This window comes from Falco rusticolus, chromosome 2 (assembly GCF_015220075.1).
Source record: "Falco rusticolus isolate bFalRus1 chromosome 2, bFalRus1.pri, whole genome shotgun sequence".
In the NCBI taxonomy this organism is placed as follows: Eukaryota; Metazoa; Chordata; class Aves; order Falconiformes; family Falconidae; genus Falco; species Falco rusticolus.
This window is the reverse complement of record NC_051188.1, coordinates 121,072,441-121,093,863: the sequence shown is the minus strand read 5'-3', so window position 1 is coordinate 121,093,863 and position 21,423 is coordinate 121,072,441. Positions and strand designations below refer to the sequence as shown.

The 21,423-nt window shown below is 37.3% G+C and overlaps 1 protein-coding gene across 1 annotated transcript in view; it reads right to left on the bottom strand.

Moving 5' to 3' along the window:
* Positions 1–21,423, bottom strand: part of LOC119143563 (ABI family member 3 binding protein) — a 144,031-nt gene that overhangs the window by 76,405 nt on the left and 46,203 nt on the right. Inside the window, exons 12-21 of the mRNA XM_037377939.1 lie at positions 20,340–20,414; positions 13,532–13,606; positions 12,754–12,822; positions 11,394–11,459; positions 10,947–11,012; positions 9,222–9,296; positions 7,540–7,596; positions 6,043–6,117; positions 4,215–4,280; positions 3,611–3,685 (exon numbers count right to left, since the gene is read on the bottom strand). Coding sequence (XP_037233836.1) covers positions 3,611–3,685; positions 4,215–4,280; positions 6,043–6,117; positions 7,540–7,596; positions 9,222–9,296; positions 10,947–11,012; positions 11,394–11,459; positions 12,754–12,822; positions 13,532–13,606; positions 20,340–20,414 — 699 coding nt within the window. The remainder of the gene's footprint in view (positions 1–3,610; positions 3,686–4,214; positions 4,281–6,042; positions 6,118–7,539; positions 7,597–9,221; positions 9,297–10,946; positions 11,013–11,393; positions 11,460–12,753; positions 12,823–13,531; positions 13,607–20,339; positions 20,415–21,423) is intronic.

The window sequence follows — 21,423 nt, the reverse complement described above, 5'->3', positions numbered from 1 at the left end:
GAGTTGAAGAACTTCTAAATACAGCAGTGAAGATGGCAAATATAAAACAGAGTACCTGCTTGTTAGTGTACAGGGGAATACTATAGAACATTTGCAGATATCTATAGAGGTCTGCAGTAGAAGACAAGGTTCAGAGTATACCAAAAGAAGAAAAGGAGAGTTCCAGTGTTCAGCATTAGATTTGTCCTATAGAGGAAGAAAAAATAGTAAAGTAACTGGCTTGTTTCTTTAGGATACATGCAGAAGACCAACAAACCTTTGTTTGGTCCCCAGATAAACATATATTTCTTTTTCTCCTAGACATATCTGGACTACCAGCTCTTGAGCTATTTAAAAAATAAACTGGACTTGGGTCTGCAATGCCCACTGTGCTATCATTCATCTCCCTAATTAGAATTTTGTCACTACAGCACAGCTTAAAGAGTTCTGACAAGAAAGATGCCTTAAATACCAATAACCACAAAACTTCACTATAGTAATAACAAAGTAAATACAAAATAAAAAGAAGTATAACTTGAAGTAATATAGTAGTTATCTGTATCAGGACACTCTGCATATAACAGAGAAGTTCAGGTTTATTTATGAGCCTCACAGGCACAGAAGTACCCAGGACATTATACTGTAAAATTCTATTATATTAAGTAATATACAATTGGTCAGTGGCAATTATGGATAATAGTACCAATTAGTATTGCAAAAGTGAACTATGAATGAAAAAAAAAAAGCCATAATCCAGCATTGTAAACATTATATACACTGCCTTAAACAAAAATAGTACCTGATGCAGAATTTTTATCTTGCAGTTGTCCTTATCTCCAAAGTAAAGAAAACTAACCCAACATTTCATCAGAAGCACACTGGGAACTCCTCTGATAATTCCTCACTGTCAAGAACCCTCAGTTTGCAAGAAATGCCATTACCAGATTGGACTGGTGGTATTTCTGGGACTCCAGGTGCTTTAGAAATGAATCGTGAAACTACTGGTGTTGCACTAAGAGCTCAGAAGAAAATCTGGATTTTAAATGCTGAGGAATCTCACTGCTGGGTAGCACAACACACTACCCAGCACAAGTAACTGCAAACACAAGCAAGATACTGAACACTTAAAAGTCCTCTCTGTATCACGTGAATAAGGAGAAAGATATGCAGCCCAATAGTGTAGCAACAGGATCCAATATCTGATGTTAGACAGAACTCCTAAGAATCTTCCCTTACATTTCATGGAATTTAAATTACACCAACAAGAAAATGAAATTGTCACAATTTGCTACAAAAGACTGGTCCTTTAGTACTTTGTACCAAAAATGCTTTCTAGCTGCTGATCAAGAAGTGACTGACACAACTCTTTAACAGGCTTGCCATTTAGACTTAGAAGCAAACACGTTTGCAGCAGCAAAAAGGAAGTAGGTGGCAATGTGATGAAAACTAAAATGGAATCCCTCACTGCCTCTACATCACTGTTCGTTTAGCTTCCAAAAGGGATGAGATGTACACCTGAGGACTAGCCCCCTGTGTAGCTAAATCAGATATGAAAGTCATCTTGAAATAGGCAGTCTCTGCACAAGTGATAGTACTGTGGTTTTAAAGGAAAAAAGGAAGTCCAGATTGAAAGCATTGTTCATTACCTAAATAACCACATTAGTGTTTTGGGTCATGTAGCTCTGTGGAGTACAATAAATGTGAAGTCATTAATCAGTCTTCAAGGAATGAAGAGGAATTCAAACAGGCTTGAAGAACTTTGGAAAGTAAACATTTGCTAAAAAAACCCTAACGTGACCAACTAAGCAACAGATTTTTAGAAAAGATCATTAAGATCACTAAGAGACCCACTCCAAGGAAAATAACGTGTAAGCAAGTATTTCACTGCAGTCCTTGTGTGGCTGGACTTCCTCACCTTCCTTTAGTTGAAAGATTCTTCTATTCACCCCCTTTTCTCCCCCTTCCTCCCTTCCCCAACACACACTAAAACCACTAAAACTAAACCCCAGAATTCCTTAGGTTATGCCAAGGAAGTCCTTTAAATACAAACAACTGCATATGCTAATGGTCCCGTTGCATATGAAGCCTATGCCTAGAGTATGTTAAGTAAACATTATAATCATTTTTAAACACATTTTTAATGCTATTTCAAACCTGGGACTTATCTTTGCATGGAAATGTTAATGTTGAATTCCAGACTAGATCAGGCATGATCTTCTCCATTCTCCCACACATTTTAAGTGTTGGGAAATTGCCACCTCTGGTTTGAAAAGAGTGCAGTGTAACTTTCTTTATAGGCAAAGCATGTAGAATAAAGTATTGAACTTGGATGTGCTATTGTATCGATATACAGAAAGCCATTACTGAAACTTTCTGTTAAGGCACTTGATTGTAAGTTATTGCTCAGTGTGGAAGATGCATTAATGATAAATATTGATTAATACCTCTGAACAATAACTGAATAAAACTTAACTCATCTCCATTTCTTGATTTTAAGAATGTTTAGTTGGAATCTGCAAGCTTTGCCGTTAACCTGCAATTACAAGCAGTTGGACAGCTACTAAAAGTTTCCTGTCAAATACCCACTTAGTCCACTTTTTACTGCGAGCAAGTTCTGGCAACAATCTCAAATAGATTTTGGATGGAATTGTCATTGTTGAAAGGAAATGAAATATTTCTTCATGCAGGGACAGTAAAAGAAGCAGAGCCTTGAGCACTGATAAAACTGCATTTGTTCAGTGTCATTTTGTAAGGTATGGTAAGTTACAGCTTATTTTCTGAACAGAGGAAGTAGAAAAATCCTAAAGAAGGCAAGGAAGAACAGGAAAACTATACGCTTTAGATTATTATATATTAACAATCCAAACACTTTAAGTGTCAAGAAAATAGCATCATCCAAACAGTTTAATTTTATTGGAGTCTGGTATAACAGGTTTCCAGGGTGTTGAAAGCATCACATCTACACATCTACGGAAGCACAACCTCAAGATCAATTTGTTGCAAATATTTTCTTTAATTACAATACGGTGCAGTTCAGTTTAAAAAGCTGTACTGAAACAATACAGCATAAGTATTCTTTTTTTTTCTGTTAGCTTTGGACCTATGCTGTCGTACTTACTGGCAGCAAAATGTCTAGCTTAAATAACTGTTTTAAATATATTCAAATAAAAGAACTTAAGGGTCCATTCTCCGCTATTTTGAAGACTACATATTTATTGCTATTGATCCTGTTATTTCTATGTGACTTACTCAACACTTTCAACCATTATAACAGTTTCATTCAGGAATTTAAACAAAACTTATATTAGCTTTCACTTACTTATCTGCAGTACTGCAACTTAAAAAGGGAACACTACCATATGTAATCAGACATGCCAAAGGCTATTATGATAAGCACAGCAATACAGATTTGTGAATATATTAGGCATGTAGGCAAAAATTAGAAGAAAGTATTTACTGTTTTAGAGCACCATAAAAAAATTGCTAAGCTAGTCTGGTATTTGAGAGAGCAAATTAATTGTAAGAGTCCTATAGTTACTCTGATTCATGTTAAACTTAACTAAAAATATACCAAAACTATGATGAAGTCGCTGTGAGAATTTCTATTTAAAATCATGTTTTCAAGTATTACCAGGTACAGATGATGGCATTTCTTGGATGCCAGGTGTTTCAGATCTTGAGGAAATGTGCTGCTTTTCATCAAAAGCTGAAAGAAAATTGGGAGTTAAAATGAGAACTGACTTCAGAGCCAGTATTTGGACAGCAGCTGTTGGGCAGTTCATGACAACACCGATGGGAGATAAGCAAGATGGCAGCAGCTTTAGAGATCAGCTGTGAAATGAGGTTCATGTAACACAAACGCTGAAGCTGTTGTGAAATCAAGTCGGGTCAATTCTGGTATCTCATGCTAGGTAGAATTCTTCTCACTGATCTTTTTGTTTAAGTACCTATTCTTTGAAATAAAATTGCAACTGCTGGAAAAAAATTGAAGGCAACATATGCTAGCAGAGTTCTTTTTGTAGCTCTTTACTTAGTCAGTGTGGCAAACTACTTTTCAGCTTTGATTATACAGAAATGGCTGAGTTGGTGGAGGGGAGTGAGCGGAAGAAGAGAGAAAAAAGCCTAACATCAAGTAGTCTTCAAAGCAATGTGTTTGGTTGAATCTTAGCACTGTCCGCAGCCAATGGAAGTGGTGGCAAGGGATGGAAAAGCTAATGGAATTATATGCTCTTTACCCATCATGCTCCCTCCGGTTTTCATGAAGGGATGAGGTGTGAATTTCAGGCCAGGTCCCTGGGTAGCTAAGATCAAATATGAAAACAATCTTAAAACAGTGAGTGAGATCAGTCTTTAGATAAGGTGATCTATGGCCCTTTATTAGCAGGTCCAAAAGATCTAAACTTATTCTAGATTTCTTGTATACGCACTTCAAACTGATATTTGTGGTAGCCTACTCCATTCTTTGCCTCGTGAGGTTTGGCATTTTTTTTGGATACATAACTAATTTTGAGGCATTTACTACCAGGCCAGCTGTCCACATCTGGCTTTAAAATTCTATCCAAAAGCAACAGCTCACAGCAAACTCCTCCTCCCCTACGCTTTAGTTCGGATGTCCCAGATAAGTCTTTTAAATAAGGAGCTGCAAATGCTTAATGTTATTTTGATATAGCACACAAGTTGGAAAACATATACCTCTGGCATGGAAAAAAGCCTGTAGATGACCTCTGACCTCTGTAGATGATCTCTTTAGGCAAAGGCACAGAGTAAATTAATACCTCAAACTACGAGAAACATTGTTTTGCCTGCACACAAAAGCTCAGTGCTAAGCATCAAAGTTATAAACTAAGTGATAAAATTTCTAAACACACCTGATGCAATGTGGGATACATACTAAATCCAGCTAGCCTGTACTTTTAGAAGTCATGTGGGAATGGTTTACTGCATAACAAAAGCACGTGGTATCAACCTGAAGGAGTATCACAGAATCAGTGAAGTACAGTGTAACAGGTTGGAAGGGGCATCAGTATGCTAGATGTTGAAAAAAAATTCCATCTAACGAACATTCACAGTGCAAACAACCTGAAACAGCATGAAATTGTATACAATTTTCAGCTGTAGAAAGAAAGCATTTCATTCACAGAGAGACAGGAAAATTGTCAGACTCATGACTATTATTAATCTGACCACACTATGTACGTGTTCTGTAAAATTGAACTGTTGAGGCTTTAGAGTTTATTGTAACACCTGAAATAACAGAGGCTGAAGAGTAAGTTTTCACAACCAGAAGCCAGTAAAAGAAAATACATTTGTGCTGAGAAATTATCATATTAAACATTTAGAAGACATCATAATAATTTACCCAGTTCCACTTTACTCAAGTCAAATGTAACAGGTTGCAAAGGCATTTTCACTGTTACTGTAAAAAAACCAAACCAAAAAAATACCACATTCAGCTTGAACCTGTCAAATCACCCTTTATCACAATAAATATTTCTGCCATCATAATTTTGAAGGAAAAGATTTTAGGGCAACTGCACTGTAGAAATGGAGTATTATGAGTGACAAAGTTCTGTTATTTATTTATTTATTTCTTCAGAATAACTATCCACTGGTGGCTGCTGGTGGTTACACTGATTTCAGGGAATCTGTTGATATGGTGCTTTTGCAAAATCAGGACAGCTGAATCATAGCAGGGCTAAACAGCAATGTAAATCAGTAATTATCCTATGAGGAAATTTATGTTTGACTAAAGTACAAATAAACAATGATAATCCAAGTCATCTCTATTCTTAAAACTTCCAAGAAAATGATAATTTGTGTGTAATTAAATGATATAAAAAAAGATATAACTGTAACACTCTGCTATTCTGTGTCATGATAATCCTAAAAGCACACTATTTCAATGTCTTTATCCCAAATGCAGCAATACACCACCTTCTTCCTCTAATAATATTAACCCCAAGGTAAAGAAATGTAAATTAACAATACAACCAAAAGTATGAGTACATTTCATGTGAGAATTCCTAACTCTAATAAAATTACATTTTCAAGAAATGTCATTACCAGATTCTGTTGATTGCATTTCTGGAATAGCAAATGTTGTGGATCCTGAAGAAATAGGTTGTGTTTCATCAGAAGCTGAAAAGAGAATCTGAGTTTTTAAAGTTGTGGTGGCATCAAAGCCACTAAAATACCACAGTACCTAGCTGGCAGAAGCTGTTCTGTAAAAGGAAACAATGAAAAAGAAAAAAAAAATCAAGACAGTAAATGGCCTGAGAGTCAGCTATAGGATGACTGACATAAAAACCAAGCCTCTTATGGTATGGATATAACATGAGTAGGGTCAGGGTGGTATTCCCTACCTATTACACTTTCAAGTCACAGAATTTGTATCCTTTTGAAAAGCTTAGGTAGTGAATATTTTGAATAAAAACTTAACCTACATGAAAATGCTCACATTAATATACAAATATGTTCTTCAGATATTCAGTCTGAGCAGATTACTTTCTACTTGCTAATAATAATAAATAGTTGACATGAAAGTATGGCACAAGGAACCTGAGAGAGTCACTTTGTTTAAAGATAACGACTTCTGGTCTTCCCACAGTCCAGCACAGTGACGACGAAGTGGAAACTATAATGCAACTATGCACTATTTACCTATCGCTATACATCCGGTTACGCAATCAGAGAGATGTTGATCAAATCTGGTCTCTGGGAAGCTAACAAAAGAGATACTGAAGCAGTCTTCACACAGGTGGTATCAAAACACTTTCCTCAACACAGTCAACAAATTTGATTTTGCCAAGGGATTGGATTTTCTCAACAACTGCCACAAAGTTTTTGATATAAACAGGATTATTGAGAAAGACCAGCCTTGGCAGAAAATTACTTAAAAACATCTTTTTGTTTTTATGACCATATTTGAATGAAACACAAATGCAAAAAAAAAAATATATATATCAGATTCTATCAGATCACTAAGACCACCATTTCCATTAGAAAATTTACACAACTGGCATGAAAGAAACATGCTCTATTTCTATGGGCAGTGATATATGAAAAAGTGAAGAGTAGGTGCTCTTGATGTTAAGAACACTCATGATTCATTGAAAGACAGTAAGAAATCTAAATAGCCCAACCCTTTACATCAAGAGAGAATGCTGTGGTAGTTCTGAGAGAACATGTCACAGAGAGCAGTAAAGTCACACCTCACTAGCTGCTAAAAGTTTTCCTTCTAATGAAGATGGTTTGATTTGACTGAAATGACCTTGGATAAAAGAGAGTCTGCAACTTTAAATGGAAACAAAAATACTGCATTGACACAGAGGCAAGATAACTGTCAGTACCACCCACGGAGTATTAACGCAGCTGCATCATGTTTGTGTCCAGTGTGAATTCTGCAACAGATAAAAGCTAAGGCTTTTCTAAATATATCTGCAATGAGAAAGTAGAACACTGACCACAGTTCAACAATTAAGACTAAGGAAAACAAGAACAGTGTATGTATGTTGTATTAAACTAATCTCCAGATGACAAAAGATGTTAATGATCGTTTACCCAATTCCACTTCACTGCTGTCAGATGTAACAGGTTTGAAAGGCACTTGAATAGGTACTGTAATAGAGAAATATGTCATTGTCATGTGTTAGGATTTTAGAGCACATTGCCTCTTACAAATAGATTGCTAACAAATTCACTTTGTCTGTAGCTATGTTTACTAAGCTGCACTTAACCAATACAGCAACAAATACAAGAAGCTGTCCATTTATAAGTTTTAGAATCATAAAATTGAAAAAATTATCAGCACTGAGCTGGAACGTGTAACTTAAAAGAACCAAAAACTTATACAGCTGTCTTACACTGAAGACTTCAATGTCTGATACACCCCTGTTCTGTACTTTGGGCAGTTACTCATTCCTGCACACAGTGGATAACCAACCAAATGGATTTCAGAGCAACTCAGCCACCTGTTCTACCAATACACCAACAAAATAAGAGTACGAAAGCGCAAATGAGTAGCAAACACAGACCTGAATTAATTTTACATTATTTGAGGCTTTTATTCTACTTTAAACATCCTGACCAAGGAAATATAGCCTTACTATTCTCAAAGCACTTTTCAGTTCATACCACTTAGCACTTTTGAACCCGTGCACTTAAAATTAAGGACCAAATCCTTCCAGAGACTCCTAATATTGTGTCTGTATGTTTAGCAAATGTGGAGTACCCACAGTCTTATGTTTTCATGTAATCTGTGCATGTTCAACAATTTACAAATAAAGATATTTCAATCAGGCCATAAGACATGCATCTTTTGACACACAAGCATTGTATAGCACTTACGTAAGTCTATTCAAAAAGAATAATGCTCACTGCTCTTACAATACTGAACACCACTTGTAAACATATCAAGAAGAGATGAAGAATAGCTTAAACTAATTTTTGACTCAGAAGCCAGCTTTGCACATGCTTGCTTTGTTTTCTCAGCATAGTATACTGCAGAATCAAGCCAACTAATTTTAAAGTTGGTCCCCAGAAAAAGAATGATATTTAATATAATAATGTAATAAAATATGACTTGCTTCAATCATCCTAGTGTGAACAGAAACACAGATGGGACCCCCACAGCAACCCTCTTTTTTTTTATGACTACATTCTGGGTAAAATCTCATGCTGAAATACAAAAGCACATATTCTGCCTACAAAACTATGTTTTCCATAAATATATGGGGAGAAATAAATGTAAGTTATTAGCAGAAATCACCGTAAAAATAATTTTTAATAACAAAATGCTGTACTGCACTGCGGTCTTTTGACTATTAGAGACAACTTTACGAAGCTGAACCAAATGTTCAACCAGCAAATCTCTTTAAAAGTGCCTCCTAGCTAAAGACAAAACATTCTGTCCCCAAGGGATAACTGTTACACTGACAAACCAAAATCCATCAAAGCTGGACAGTTTCACCTCTCATCTGCCGAATTCTCCCCACTCCCTGCCGCTCTGCCCCAAGCCTGCAGGAATGTGATACCACCCTCAAATAGCCGGATCATATCAGGATCACTCACTTGAGGCTAGAACTGCTGGACCCTGGCATTACAAACAATATGAAGCCTTAATGAACAAATGAAAGACCATGGTAGACAAAATTAAAAGGCCAGGACAAATAACAAACATTGGAATAGTGCTACTTAAACATCAAGAAAGATCAAGGATGGGAAATATAACAAATGCCATTTACCAGTCTCTCGCTCTGACATTTTTGCAGATGTAGATGTTTGGGGAGTAGAAGTAACATGTAGAAAGTCATTTGAGGCTGGAAAAAAAATTGTGGCTTATTATTAACAAAATACATGAGCCATCACACCTCGGCATCATCTGCAACCATGGACTTGATGTTTTGGTGTGTGAATAATAAAGAACTGAAAAAAAAACCATAAAAACATATTCTGCAAAACAAGCAAAATTTTAAAAAGAGAAAGGTTAATATGCAAAGATGTGCAAACCCACATAGATATGATGAAAAAATGAAATGGAACATCGCAAGTAGAATGGAAAAAAAATTCCCACAAGTTTAATAGGAATGTAAGGCTGAAAAAGCACAAGAACACTGGGCTAAGGGAAGCAAACAGAAAGCAAATACACAAGGTGATGATACTGAAAAAAGCCTAATTAAAAAAATCAGCAAAAATATAAGAATGTAAACAGACAACATCACCAGACAGGGAAAGAAATATCCTTACCCTAGTCAAATTTTTAAGTTTTGTTATAATTACAAATACCTGATTTCTCCACTGTAAAAACAAGAAAGCTAACAAAAGTCCTTTAAATACTGCAAGGCAAGAAATGTAATTTCCCTCTGAAGTGCATGACATAGCTGATATGAAAGCAAGACTGCTACAGAGAGAAGTGCAATAACACTCCAAGACACTTAATAAGGTTCATTACACTTCAACTCGCACTCAGCTTCACGTCTGTGGGTTTGCCAGCCTGTTCACATAAAGCTTTTGATACCTCATGGGCCAAAAAATACTCCCAGGCTGCAGAACTGGTCTTGTACACCTCCCAGTGTGCAAGACGCTATCGCCACGAGCATCGCCACCCATTGTCGTCACGGGCCATATCCAATGCCATAAGCAAACACAGCCTTTCACGTACGGCCATGCCATCTCTACGCTTGCACTTCACCCCAGTCTAGGCCCAAGAAAAATAACAGTTCAGCTAAAAGCTCAGCATATCTTGGGACAATTCCCATCTTGCAATGTTACCGGATCTGCAAGAAACAGCTTTACCAGATCAGGTCGGCAGCACGGCCAAGCACCAAAGGCTGCCGGTGCTTGAACTTTGAAGAAACGTGCTGAGGTTCACCAGAAGCTGAAAAGAGGCATCGTTCTTAAAACCCTAACGTGACCTCAAAAGCAGCAGTAGAGCAGAGCAGGGCACTCCCTCTTCCAGGTGACGGCAATGTAAAGGTGTGGGCAGATGACAACCAGCCACCTTGAGAGTCAGCGGTGAAGCAACCAAGGGCTGCACCCTTCGACCAGGGAACTTTGGCGGGCAGCTCAACCGCGGTGCCAGCCCCCTGCGCCAGCCCCACTCAGCCCAGATGCAATTTGCCTCCTAAGAATGCTGTCGTACCTGAGTGTGCCAGAGAAAGGAAGACCCGCTACCAAAACACAAAGCAGCAGGGGAATGGCAGCTGAAGGCAAAGTGCAAGAGTGCACCCCCTGCACAAGCCATCCCTCAGTCCCTGCAGAAAATGCCCATCAGCAATGGAAAAAGCATGGGACCGAACAGCAGAATCACAGAGCAAGCGCGGCAAGTGCTTTGGCAAGCAAGCTGCACCAACAGTTCTTCATACTCTCCATGGAAGATGACAAGGATGCCAGGTGGTTTGGGGTGGGAGGCGTGACGGGGAGCAACAGAGAAAGGGGGAAATGGAAAAAGAAAGGCTTTTTCTAGTTACCCGTCAGGGTTTTCTGGGTTGCCAGTGAGGAAGGAGTGGTGGACTTCAGCCTTGGTCTTCGAGTAGCTAAGATCAAACACAAAACCCACCTTCAGGTCCTCAGAGGGGCTATTGTTGCATGACTTGCATCAAGAGAGAGCTACAAACAAGGAGACGCGGCCCTGCTTGGGGCAGGCTTCCACGCCACAGCATCACCCCCATAGCAGCATGACACTACCTCGCAGCTGGCATAGGCAGCCCAAGGTAACAGAGGACACCTAGAAGTGGAACCCCAAAAAAGGCAGCAGAAAGCTTGCAGATGGAGCAATTCCTGACAACGAGCTGAAAGGGACCAGCTGCGGTGTGGATCACCTTTGAGGACACCAAAAACGTCTGAACAGGCTCATGGCTGCAGAGAAAAGCGTTGCCAAAGCCATCAGCATAGGAAGGGGATCACTGGCTATTTACCCATCACAGTCCTTGTGGTTCCCGGTGAAGCAGGGGAGGCGGATTCCAGGTCCAGTCTCTGGGCTGCTACAGACACACACGGAAATAACCTTGAGATGCCCTCACGGTCTCGCCGCAGCAGCACAAGCATCACTGATTCACAACACCCCAAAACTCTGCATTTAGGGCAACACACCCCTGCTCCTGGCAATAGCTCCTGACTCAGCGATCAAATCGGCAGCCAACTCTCTTGCCGTGGTTGAAACTAACACAATATTCTTAGAAATTCAGTAGCTAAATGCCTCTCCATCAGCAGAAAAATGGCTATATGTCTACTTCACCAAAACACTCCTTACATTTCCTTGAAAGATGCCCCAAAAGCAGTTGTTGCAAACTGAACATGGGAGCCAAGAGGCACACCTTTGTATTCAGAGATCAACTCTGACCTCAGTTTTCCCTCGAATCAATGAAGTCTTTCATTCTATGGGTCAGAAATCTCAGTCCTTGGCACTAATAAAGCTCAGTGACTCTGCAGGAAAGTGCCTGCAAACAAGTGACAAAAGGCAATTTTTCTGCAGAATCCTACCACATCTTTCAAGTGCTTACACTTCTACAGTCCATCATGCCACTGTACACTAAAGAACAAGGAACTTGATTAAAGTGACTTCCTCATACTCTTGTCCCAATTTTGCACAGAGAAAATCCACAATCTAATACATAAAGCAGTGAAAAACCTAGTTTGTGTTTAGTCATTTGCACTGCACATCTTCGCTTGACTCTGAATGTAAGGGAGACAAGATTGTTGGTGACAGTTTTCAACCATGCACAAAGATAAAGTTGGTGGCAATAAGGTAATGGTTTCTAGAGATTTCTGTGGGATTTTCGGATATTCCCAACCTTTGGAAACTGAAATTATTTTGTTAAGGTCCCTTCCACATGAACCTTTTCTAGTAACATTCAATGACTCACTAACCAAATTAGTATCTGGCATTTTCCCATGGTGAACAGCAGCTAAATCTTTTTCCACACATGAAAAAACTTTTGCATCCAATGTGCAAAAGGACCAAATTTGACATGTTAGAAGTTATTTAACCATTCCAAATAGCAAGCCTTCATATGTAAACAATCCTACACAAGAAAACCTGGATGACAACCCCGTAGGACAATCTAGCTAATCGTTCACAAACATAAGAAAAATTTATCTTATCATTCCAACATTTCATTCCAAATTTCTCAAACGTTGCAGCAGATACAACTCTCTCCAGTTACACTTTTATACAGAGCAAGTCAGAAACCCTCCTCCATTTAGCAAAGCATTGCCGTGTCTTTTGAGAGACTGCCTAGATGTCAGGAGAGCTACAATGAAGAGAGAAATCATTACCAGCTGAGGTTAGTGGCATTTCTGGCATGCCAGATGTTGTGGATCTTGAAGAAAGAGGTTTCCTTTCACCTAAATCCAAAAAGATAATCATGCGTTAAAAGGCTTAATTGCCTCAGAGCAACTATGGGTAGCACAGGACTCAGCAGACAAATGTTACATTGTTAGAATAGAAGCACAGGGAAATTTGCTTGCAAATCAGCTAGGCATTACTGTGTCTCCTGAACTGTTAAGCTGGTATGAAATTTAATGTGGAAAGCATGTGACCTAATTATTCATAATAATGAGAATTTTTATTACTACTTAATAATCTTAGCACATAAAGAATTGCAGGTAGTAAGAAAACACCTTGTGATCCAGGAAATACTCAGTGGGCCAGGCAATATAAAGCTAATCAGAACAACCTGATTGTGGAAAAATTATACAGAAATACATGTTAAGCGCTTAATTCCCTTTCAGTTAATTTCTCTCAGCACAGGAAAAAGAACCCCAAAACAAAACAAATCAAAAACTGAGAAAGGCAGGTCCACAGCTGGGAACCTCAATAATGAGAAAACTAAACCCAACCAACTAAAGGGGAGCCACCTCTATGCCCCCAATCCCCCATACACAAAGATGAATGATGTGTGCAAATGAGAATCTAGTTATTGGCAGCAGTAAGTGGTATGAATTACTGGGATGGTGACAACTAAAGCAACGCAAAGCTTCCAAAAATAGCAGCAAGGATAAAAATGAAAACAAAATATTTAGAAACTAAATAAAATCATATTATCAATTTTACCCAGTGCTGTTTCTAACAACTGAGGTTCTGTAGTAATTATGGACCTGGATATTTCCAACTCAGGAGTATCACTAGCTGCAGGAAAACAAAAAAAAAAAAAAGTAAATATACCTGAGAAATAACTTCATGTAAATAAATTAAGGAGGAAGATTTGAGGGAGAGAAATTTTACCTTCCATTTCTCTCAGAGTATTATTTTTTATTATTATTTATTTATAAAATTAAGCTTATTTTTTCTAAGTATTTAAATACCTTTACTAACTACTTAGCTGAAGATGTTACTCAAGTTTTGCCATGTGTGCAAATGTTCACAAAGACTTTGAAAAACAATATATAGTTTTACATGCATTTGCCTTAAACAGCACCTGAAAAAAACAGCTATACAACTTATAATATATCTTTCCATGAAGTTAAGAATTCTTCAGAAAACTTGGAAAAACTGTGATTTCAGGAGATGGAAGATTCTCAGTACCACTTCATTAAGTCACTCAACTCTATGCAGTTTCCTTGTTTTGGCCCATTTTTTTTCAATCAGATTTGGTCCCAGGTCTCAGGTCCCATATAACAGATTTGGTTCCATATAACAGAATGAACTAACCTGATTTAAAATAATTTCCTAGGATTAGGGTGCTTTATAGAACAGTGCAACAAAACTGAACTCTTTGAAAACTGTATTGGGATTGCCAAGAACCAGTAGGTTATACAGCAGAGAACTTAGTAGGCTCAGAGTAAGGTTTTGGGCAATGAACTGCTTTCCTTTCTCCTCCACCTTCCCCATTGCCCTCACCTCTTCAGCACGGCTTGAGCATGAACAAGTATGTACATAAAAGGCTTAAGCATTCTCACATGTCAAAGGCTACAGGAAAAACAACCTATCTCCAAAGCTAATACCCAAAGTCTAGCTTAGTCAGAAGGGGCTGGCCTGAGATGTGTTTACTTTCTTATTTTAAGACAATACATAGGAAAAATAACAGCAAAATGTATATGGACATTGAAAAACAGATAGAAAGAAAGAGAGAAAGAAAACAATCACAACTGTAACAGTCTTAAGCCTTGCAAAATTTAAATCTCTTCCTGACACACGCATTTGATCAATAGCGCATTATTCAGGCTCTGTGAGCTAGCTGCATTTTTGCTTTAAACCTCTGCTCTGCCAGATCCCAGGATTAAGGCTGCTGTTACAGGATTTGAAAAACTAATACGTAGGGTGAGACCCAACTGTCTGAAATCATCAACATGGAAGCAGTAATAAACTTTTCAGCACCAAACAAACAAACAAAAGGGTATGCTTCTGAAATAACATTACTATAATTTACCAGTGTCTGGTATTTCTGAAGCTGTAAAAGTTTGGGGAGCAGAAGTAACAGCAAGAAAGTCACGTGAAGCTGGAAAATAAAACCAAAAATCATCGCTGTATTGTTTTGAAGTGACAATAACCATCATGCCACAGCACCATATTCTTTTATGAGCTGAAGAAACTTCTAGGTAACATTTAACATACTACATTCTGCAGAAAGGTAGACTCTGAAATGTACATATTAAGTATGACTTGCAAAAAATTTCCAAAAACATGCATTAATGCACAGACACATAATACAGCTAATGACCAAACTGTTAGCAGAATTGCACAAATAGAAGTTGTCCTATAGAGCTAAAAAGGAGAAATACAAGGCTGCTGAAAAAAGGAGAACAAATTATGAATAAAAATTAGTGAATTGGGACTGCATGGAATTTTTGTCTAGTATTTCGAGGATCAAGAAGGAGGATATCCTGCTGCTGAAACTGGAGAAGGAAAAAGGATAACAAAGCAGGAACTGTACCAAATGAAACATATAAACTGTCTTTTGTCAGATATGAAAAAGGCTGAAAGTTGCAATCCTAGTAAAGGATTTCCTGCAAAATTTAAATTATTTCAAAAGCATATGCATCAGGCATTATACTACTGGCATGCTAAAAATGTGACATCTTTCCAACTGGCTCTCATCTCACTATTTTTTTTTCCTTTGGATAACTGTCAGTGGCCCCAAGTAAATAACTAGCTCTTACAAACTCACTTATAAAATATGTTTCACTTGTGATAAGCACATCATAGAAATTTTCTAAGGACCAACTAGCCAGTGTTTGAATCTTCAATGACATGTTTCTGTAGTGCCAGTTTTGAAATCTGGGCACTTAAAATTATATCTATGTTTATACAGAAGAGCTACGTTTTCAAAAGATGCTGAAATTTCCGCAGTTTCCATTCATTTATTAGGACTCTTGAGTATTGCAGTAAATCAGGATATTCCACTTATGAAACTCAGGTGTGGATAGGCTTATTTTAATTTAGTATTCACTGTAGGTTGGATTTCATTTTAAAGGTAAGAATTACATGCTGTAGCCAAATATGGAAAAATCTTCAAACTACTAGTTACAAAATGTCATAAAGAAACCTCCTATTTGATACGGTACTTCCATACCTGCAGTTATTCTACATTTATGTCAAACTGAACAAATTATTTAATGAGAGGCACTATGTCTCCTCCGAAAATTCTGTCAAGAGGATTAATCTTATGAGAAATCATTACTAGATCTGGTTGGTTGCACTTCTGTGGTACCAGATGTTTTGGATCCTGAAGAAACAGCCTTTGTTTCCTCAAAAGCTGAAAAAAGAATCTGAGCTTAAAATGCTGAGACACCTGTGACTTAATGGATTAGCATCAAATAGCTTAGTGAAGGCTGTGCAATTCCAGATGATGCTAATGCAAAGCTAAGCAACACGGCAGATGGCCTGAAAGTGAGACATGAGACAACTCTGTCATGGCAACAGGAGATGATGGCTTACAATACAGTCTTCTGGCCTTGAAATTTGAGTTCCACATGCCCAAAAGAATTCTTCTCAGTAAGCAATTTTATCTTATTAAATTCTGGAATAAGCGCTGCAGCTATACGAAAAGAAAGAAGCTAATGATGAGATACCACAACACTGTCTTTAAGCAGTTTTTAAGCCATTAACAAGTATGTTTGTCAGCTGGTTACACAGACACAGGGATGGTGAATAAGCAGTTCTCTGTGAGTGTTGGTAGCCAAGACTCTAAAGCAGATCTTAAAATTACCATTTGCAGTTCTACGTGATGCTAAAATAACGGAAAAAAATTATGGAACTAATCTGCTGATTACCCGTCTCCATCTCTCTGGTTTCCGCAGAAAGTATAGATACGGATTTCAAGGCTGGACCCTGAGTAGCTAAAAGCAAAAATGAAAAAAAAATTATGATACTGAGACACTCCCCTTGCAAGTCATACAAAATCTAATTTTAACTGTAACTAGCAAGTTTTTGTTTGGTTTGAATGTCTCTTCTTCGTAATAATTTTTACCCTATTCAAACTTAGGCATGCATTATCTAATCAGACTGAATCTATATTACTGAAGAGGTTTTTCCTCACAGCAAAGCAACCCAAACACAATCCATTTGATCTTCATAGCACTCACAGGTCTGTATAAACTGGTTACTATTACATGTAACTATTTCAAGAGGACGTGTAATGGGAAAATATTAAAAAAAAACAGCAGTGCAATGAAGTCAGTAAAATAATCATGGACGTTAGTTAACAGCATCTTTTATCTGTTATGCTGTAATGAAGACTATTACAAAGACCTTATGGTTACTTCACTTCAAAGCATAGATAACATTTCAAAGTATAGATAACCTGGGGTGTGCTCCAACTGAAACAGGGAATCAAGGTGGAATTGGGCATTCTTACCTAAAGGCCATCATGAATGAGTTTCCACCTCATGTAGGTTTTGTGCTACAGTCTTGCTTGTAAGAAACCGATCCTATTCAACTGGGTGAACAGGCCAGTAAGTATTTTCCAGTAAACTTATCTGCACCAGTCACTTGTGCCCATGTAGGTTACAATATATTTGAAAGAGAAATTTTCCAACTGTATTTTTAATTGGTCTTTACCAGGATGAGTTTTTTTGAAAAACAGTTAATCAGAATTTTTAAATTAAACTTCTCTGAATGCTTGAGACTGAGAAAAACATTCAAACAACTAGGTGTAGGGTTCATTTCTAAGGTAGGCTATATGAATATAAGCCAAAAAGTGAACACTTACTTCATTTATTCGATCTGCTTTCCCCTTTACTTTCAATCTAGCTTATCACATTAACAAAAATGATCTCAGGTTTCCATCCTGATATAGCTGGACTCAGCACTTGGACCAGATGATCACTGTAGGTCCTTCCCACTGGAACTATTCTATTCTATATTTATAGAGAAGAAAATTTCAACAACAAAAGCTGTATGACTCACAGCTTTTGGCAAAAGCTTCCATCAATCCATTTACATCCACTAAGAACTATGAGAGATCTCCCAAAGGCATCAGAACATTGAAGACATGTTAACAAAGCTATCTTTTCAGAAACATTTGAATTCAAAATATACCGACCACACAGAGAGTTTATAAAACAATGGAGATGTCTCCCTCTGGTACAATTGAGATAGAAAAATAAAGAAAAAAAGTCTTCAGGGGAACTAGGGCAGAATACAGGTCACACACACTCAAACTTCAGAAATTAAATTTTGCTTTCTTTGCTGACTTTATGACAGCAGGTGATTCAAGGCATGCAGAGGCACAGTGCAGAGAAATCTCCTCTGTATGACCCCCCTCCCCACTCTCACAGAGTATCTTTGACTTCAGCATTGACTTCATGGGGAGCACAGATGCTCCAGCTGACCCAATGGCTGGGCCCAGCCTCACACAATAAATCCCATTTTTGCTAAGTAGAACTACACGGCAGGAATGGAAGACATGAGAACAAAAGCAGAATAAATACTTGAATGAAAATTATTTTGCCTCAAGTGTTCTTACTATTTTACCTTTACCACTGAGACAAACATAGGATTATGTTCTTATTCCCCAGCAGAAAGCAAAAATACTTCCCATTCCTAATAATTTTCAGATTTTCAGTTATATTTACGCAAATAGGTTCTTAAATCATCGAGTCTCTCTCTCTCTCTCCAATGCTGTCTCTAACTGGATTTAGCCAAATTTCTTTCACTACAGTGAAAGCAAGTATGTATCCCCATCCACTCAAACATATCTGGAAAAGAGCTGTCAAAAGTTGTAGTCAATTAAGAACAAATTGTGAACGTAATTTTTCATGTTCTTGAGAATTTGGTTCAAATATGCATTTCAGAAAGAGCTATTCCTGGAAAATATTTTAAAATTTGGCAGACTGAATTAAATATAAGTATGCTGTCTATTACTTGATAACTTCTTGAGCAATGCTTAGTGAAATATAACTCCATACTGATCCAAGGTCACTCCAGTTAACTAGTGTAATTGCTGTTTATATAGCTAGCGCCAACAAGCATTGTTTCAGTAGGATGAGACAGCTGTGACTAACACAATGACACAGTGCAGAGAAATACAGGCCTGTTATGAAAGCAGAGGTCTTGAGAAGGGGAGACACCAGATATGGTGTGGATGAGTACAGGCATGGGACGCCATGCCATAAAGAGCTCAGCAATGATCAGTTAGAAAAACTACACACCTGGAGCCAGACAAAATTTACTTTAGAGGTAACAAGAACACAGAAATAGTATCTAACAAACACAAATGGCACCATATATGTTTAAAACCAGATTTAAGGTGTCTTTCAGCAGAAGAAGAGAGAGAAGGAAGAAATCATCAACATGAACGTCACAGTCCTCCCAACACAGGACTCCAGATGCGCATAACTTGCTGAAACATCCTCACTCATCACTAACACAAGCATGAAATCACCAAGCTTAGGACCCAGAGGTACACTGGAAGGGTGAGCAAAACACCAGGGGAAAAAGGCAGTAACTAAGAAGCTTGTGGGTTACTATTTTAATTATGTTACAGATATTATTGAGGCTTTTTCTGTATGGAAGTACTCTACATACATTAATATTCTTTCTTTTACTGCAAGAGTTAAATCGAGACTAATGGTGACTCTCGAATTAGATAAGAATCTTGAAATAGATAGATTTCCATTACACTAACAATAAATTCTTGGCTTTATACATATATCTACACACACATAGAGACATATGCATATAGGTAAATACATATGTCTATACATATAAACATACATGTAAATGTGTAGCTATATAAAAGATAACTTAAAAAAAAGAAAGAAAGAAAAGGAGTGTTTCCTCTTGCAATAAGATTTTGACCCCAACATTTTGACCCTAACCCAGGTAAACCTATTTTGAAAATGTGAGTACCACCATACTTCCTTAAATATCAGACCTTCCCAAAGTGTCCTGAAGTTCCTCGCCAAACAACTAATGAATCCAGAAACAAGCAAACTTTATGAATATTTAAACCACAACAAAATCTATAAATTATGGCACTACTTTAACCAAATATACAAGTATTTGGCAAACTATATGAAAACACACAGAACTGATGTTGGCTAGAACAGTACTCCCAACTCTGAAATACAGTCTCAGAAGCTTATGGGGTACTTCCAAGTAAATCACAAAACTAAAAGCAGCAATTTTAGCTAAGTATAAATTGCCATCATTGCTCCATAGATAAAAGTTAGCCCAAATATCCTCACGAGTTTTTGTTTGTTTGTTTTTTACAATGAAGCATTGATTTGGAGCATCCTGTCATGACAATAAAGCAAAACCAGACTTAGAATGAAAGAAGAAATTTGCTAACGGCTCCTACTTTACCTACAGAATTAGGTTATAGCAGCTGAAGCATTTAAACCTACCAGCCACAGAAACAACAAAAGAATTAGATAATTTTCCACTGAAGCTTACTCAAATTTACAAAGAAAGTAATTACCAAGTTCTGTCAATGGACTTTTTGGAGCATCAGAGATTCTGGATCCAGAAGGAAGTGTCTGTATTTCATTAGGAACTATGATAAAAGAAATAATCAAGGCTTTACTTGATTAAGAATATTACAAGACACAGTATGGATCTATTTTTCGGCTTATAAACCACTCACTCCTGAAACCAATGATTTTTAATGAAAAAGAAAAATAGTTCCAGCCTAGGAAAAAAACCACATTACGTTGTCAATTAAAAAGGTATGTGGAATATGAACAAAATCACGTTTTCCCTAACTGTAATATAAAGATCCATCAATCACAGGATTTCGATAATGAACATCCATCAGTAACTATGACCACCTAGTTTGAAATTAAGTAGTGACCCATGTTGATTACATTCCATATTTTCATCTTTAAAAGCATGGCAAAAAACAAGCAAGGCTGATGATGCTTAAAAGACCCAAAACTGATTCAACTTATTAACAATTAGATTGACTGATGATCTAGCTTCAGTAAAATCTGGAAATCTGCTTGCAACTGTAAATGAAAAAGAAAACAAAAGAGAGAGTATGACATTAACATGAATCAATAGGATTATGTAAAAATACATTTCTTGAGAAGCACTAGCAGTCCTCTTCATGTGAAGGTCTGTCTTTCAGTCCTGCAAATGCTGATGATTTTTAACTTTACCATACATCATCCTGTATATGCATGCCATCTGTGGTTTAGAAAAATATAATCAAAGTTTAGAAAAAACCCCAACAACCTCAAGTTTAGATTTGTGTTCATAATTTTGCATGGTTTGGGGATTAAAATTCAGGCAACATAATCAACATTGAGAATTTAGAATTCTGAATACCAGAAGTAAGTAGATGCTGCTCCAAATGATAAAACTAACAATACTACTATTTAGATCACAAATCTCTCATTCTGAGACATCTCTGAAAAAATATCAGTAGAGCTCTTTTTTTCCTCCAGGGTAAATACAATTATATAAACAGGCAATATAAAATTTTCCTTCTGCATCATTGCTGATGTTGCCTAAATGGACCTGTCTTCAGAAGAAAATCAATGAGGTCATTATTTCAATTCTAT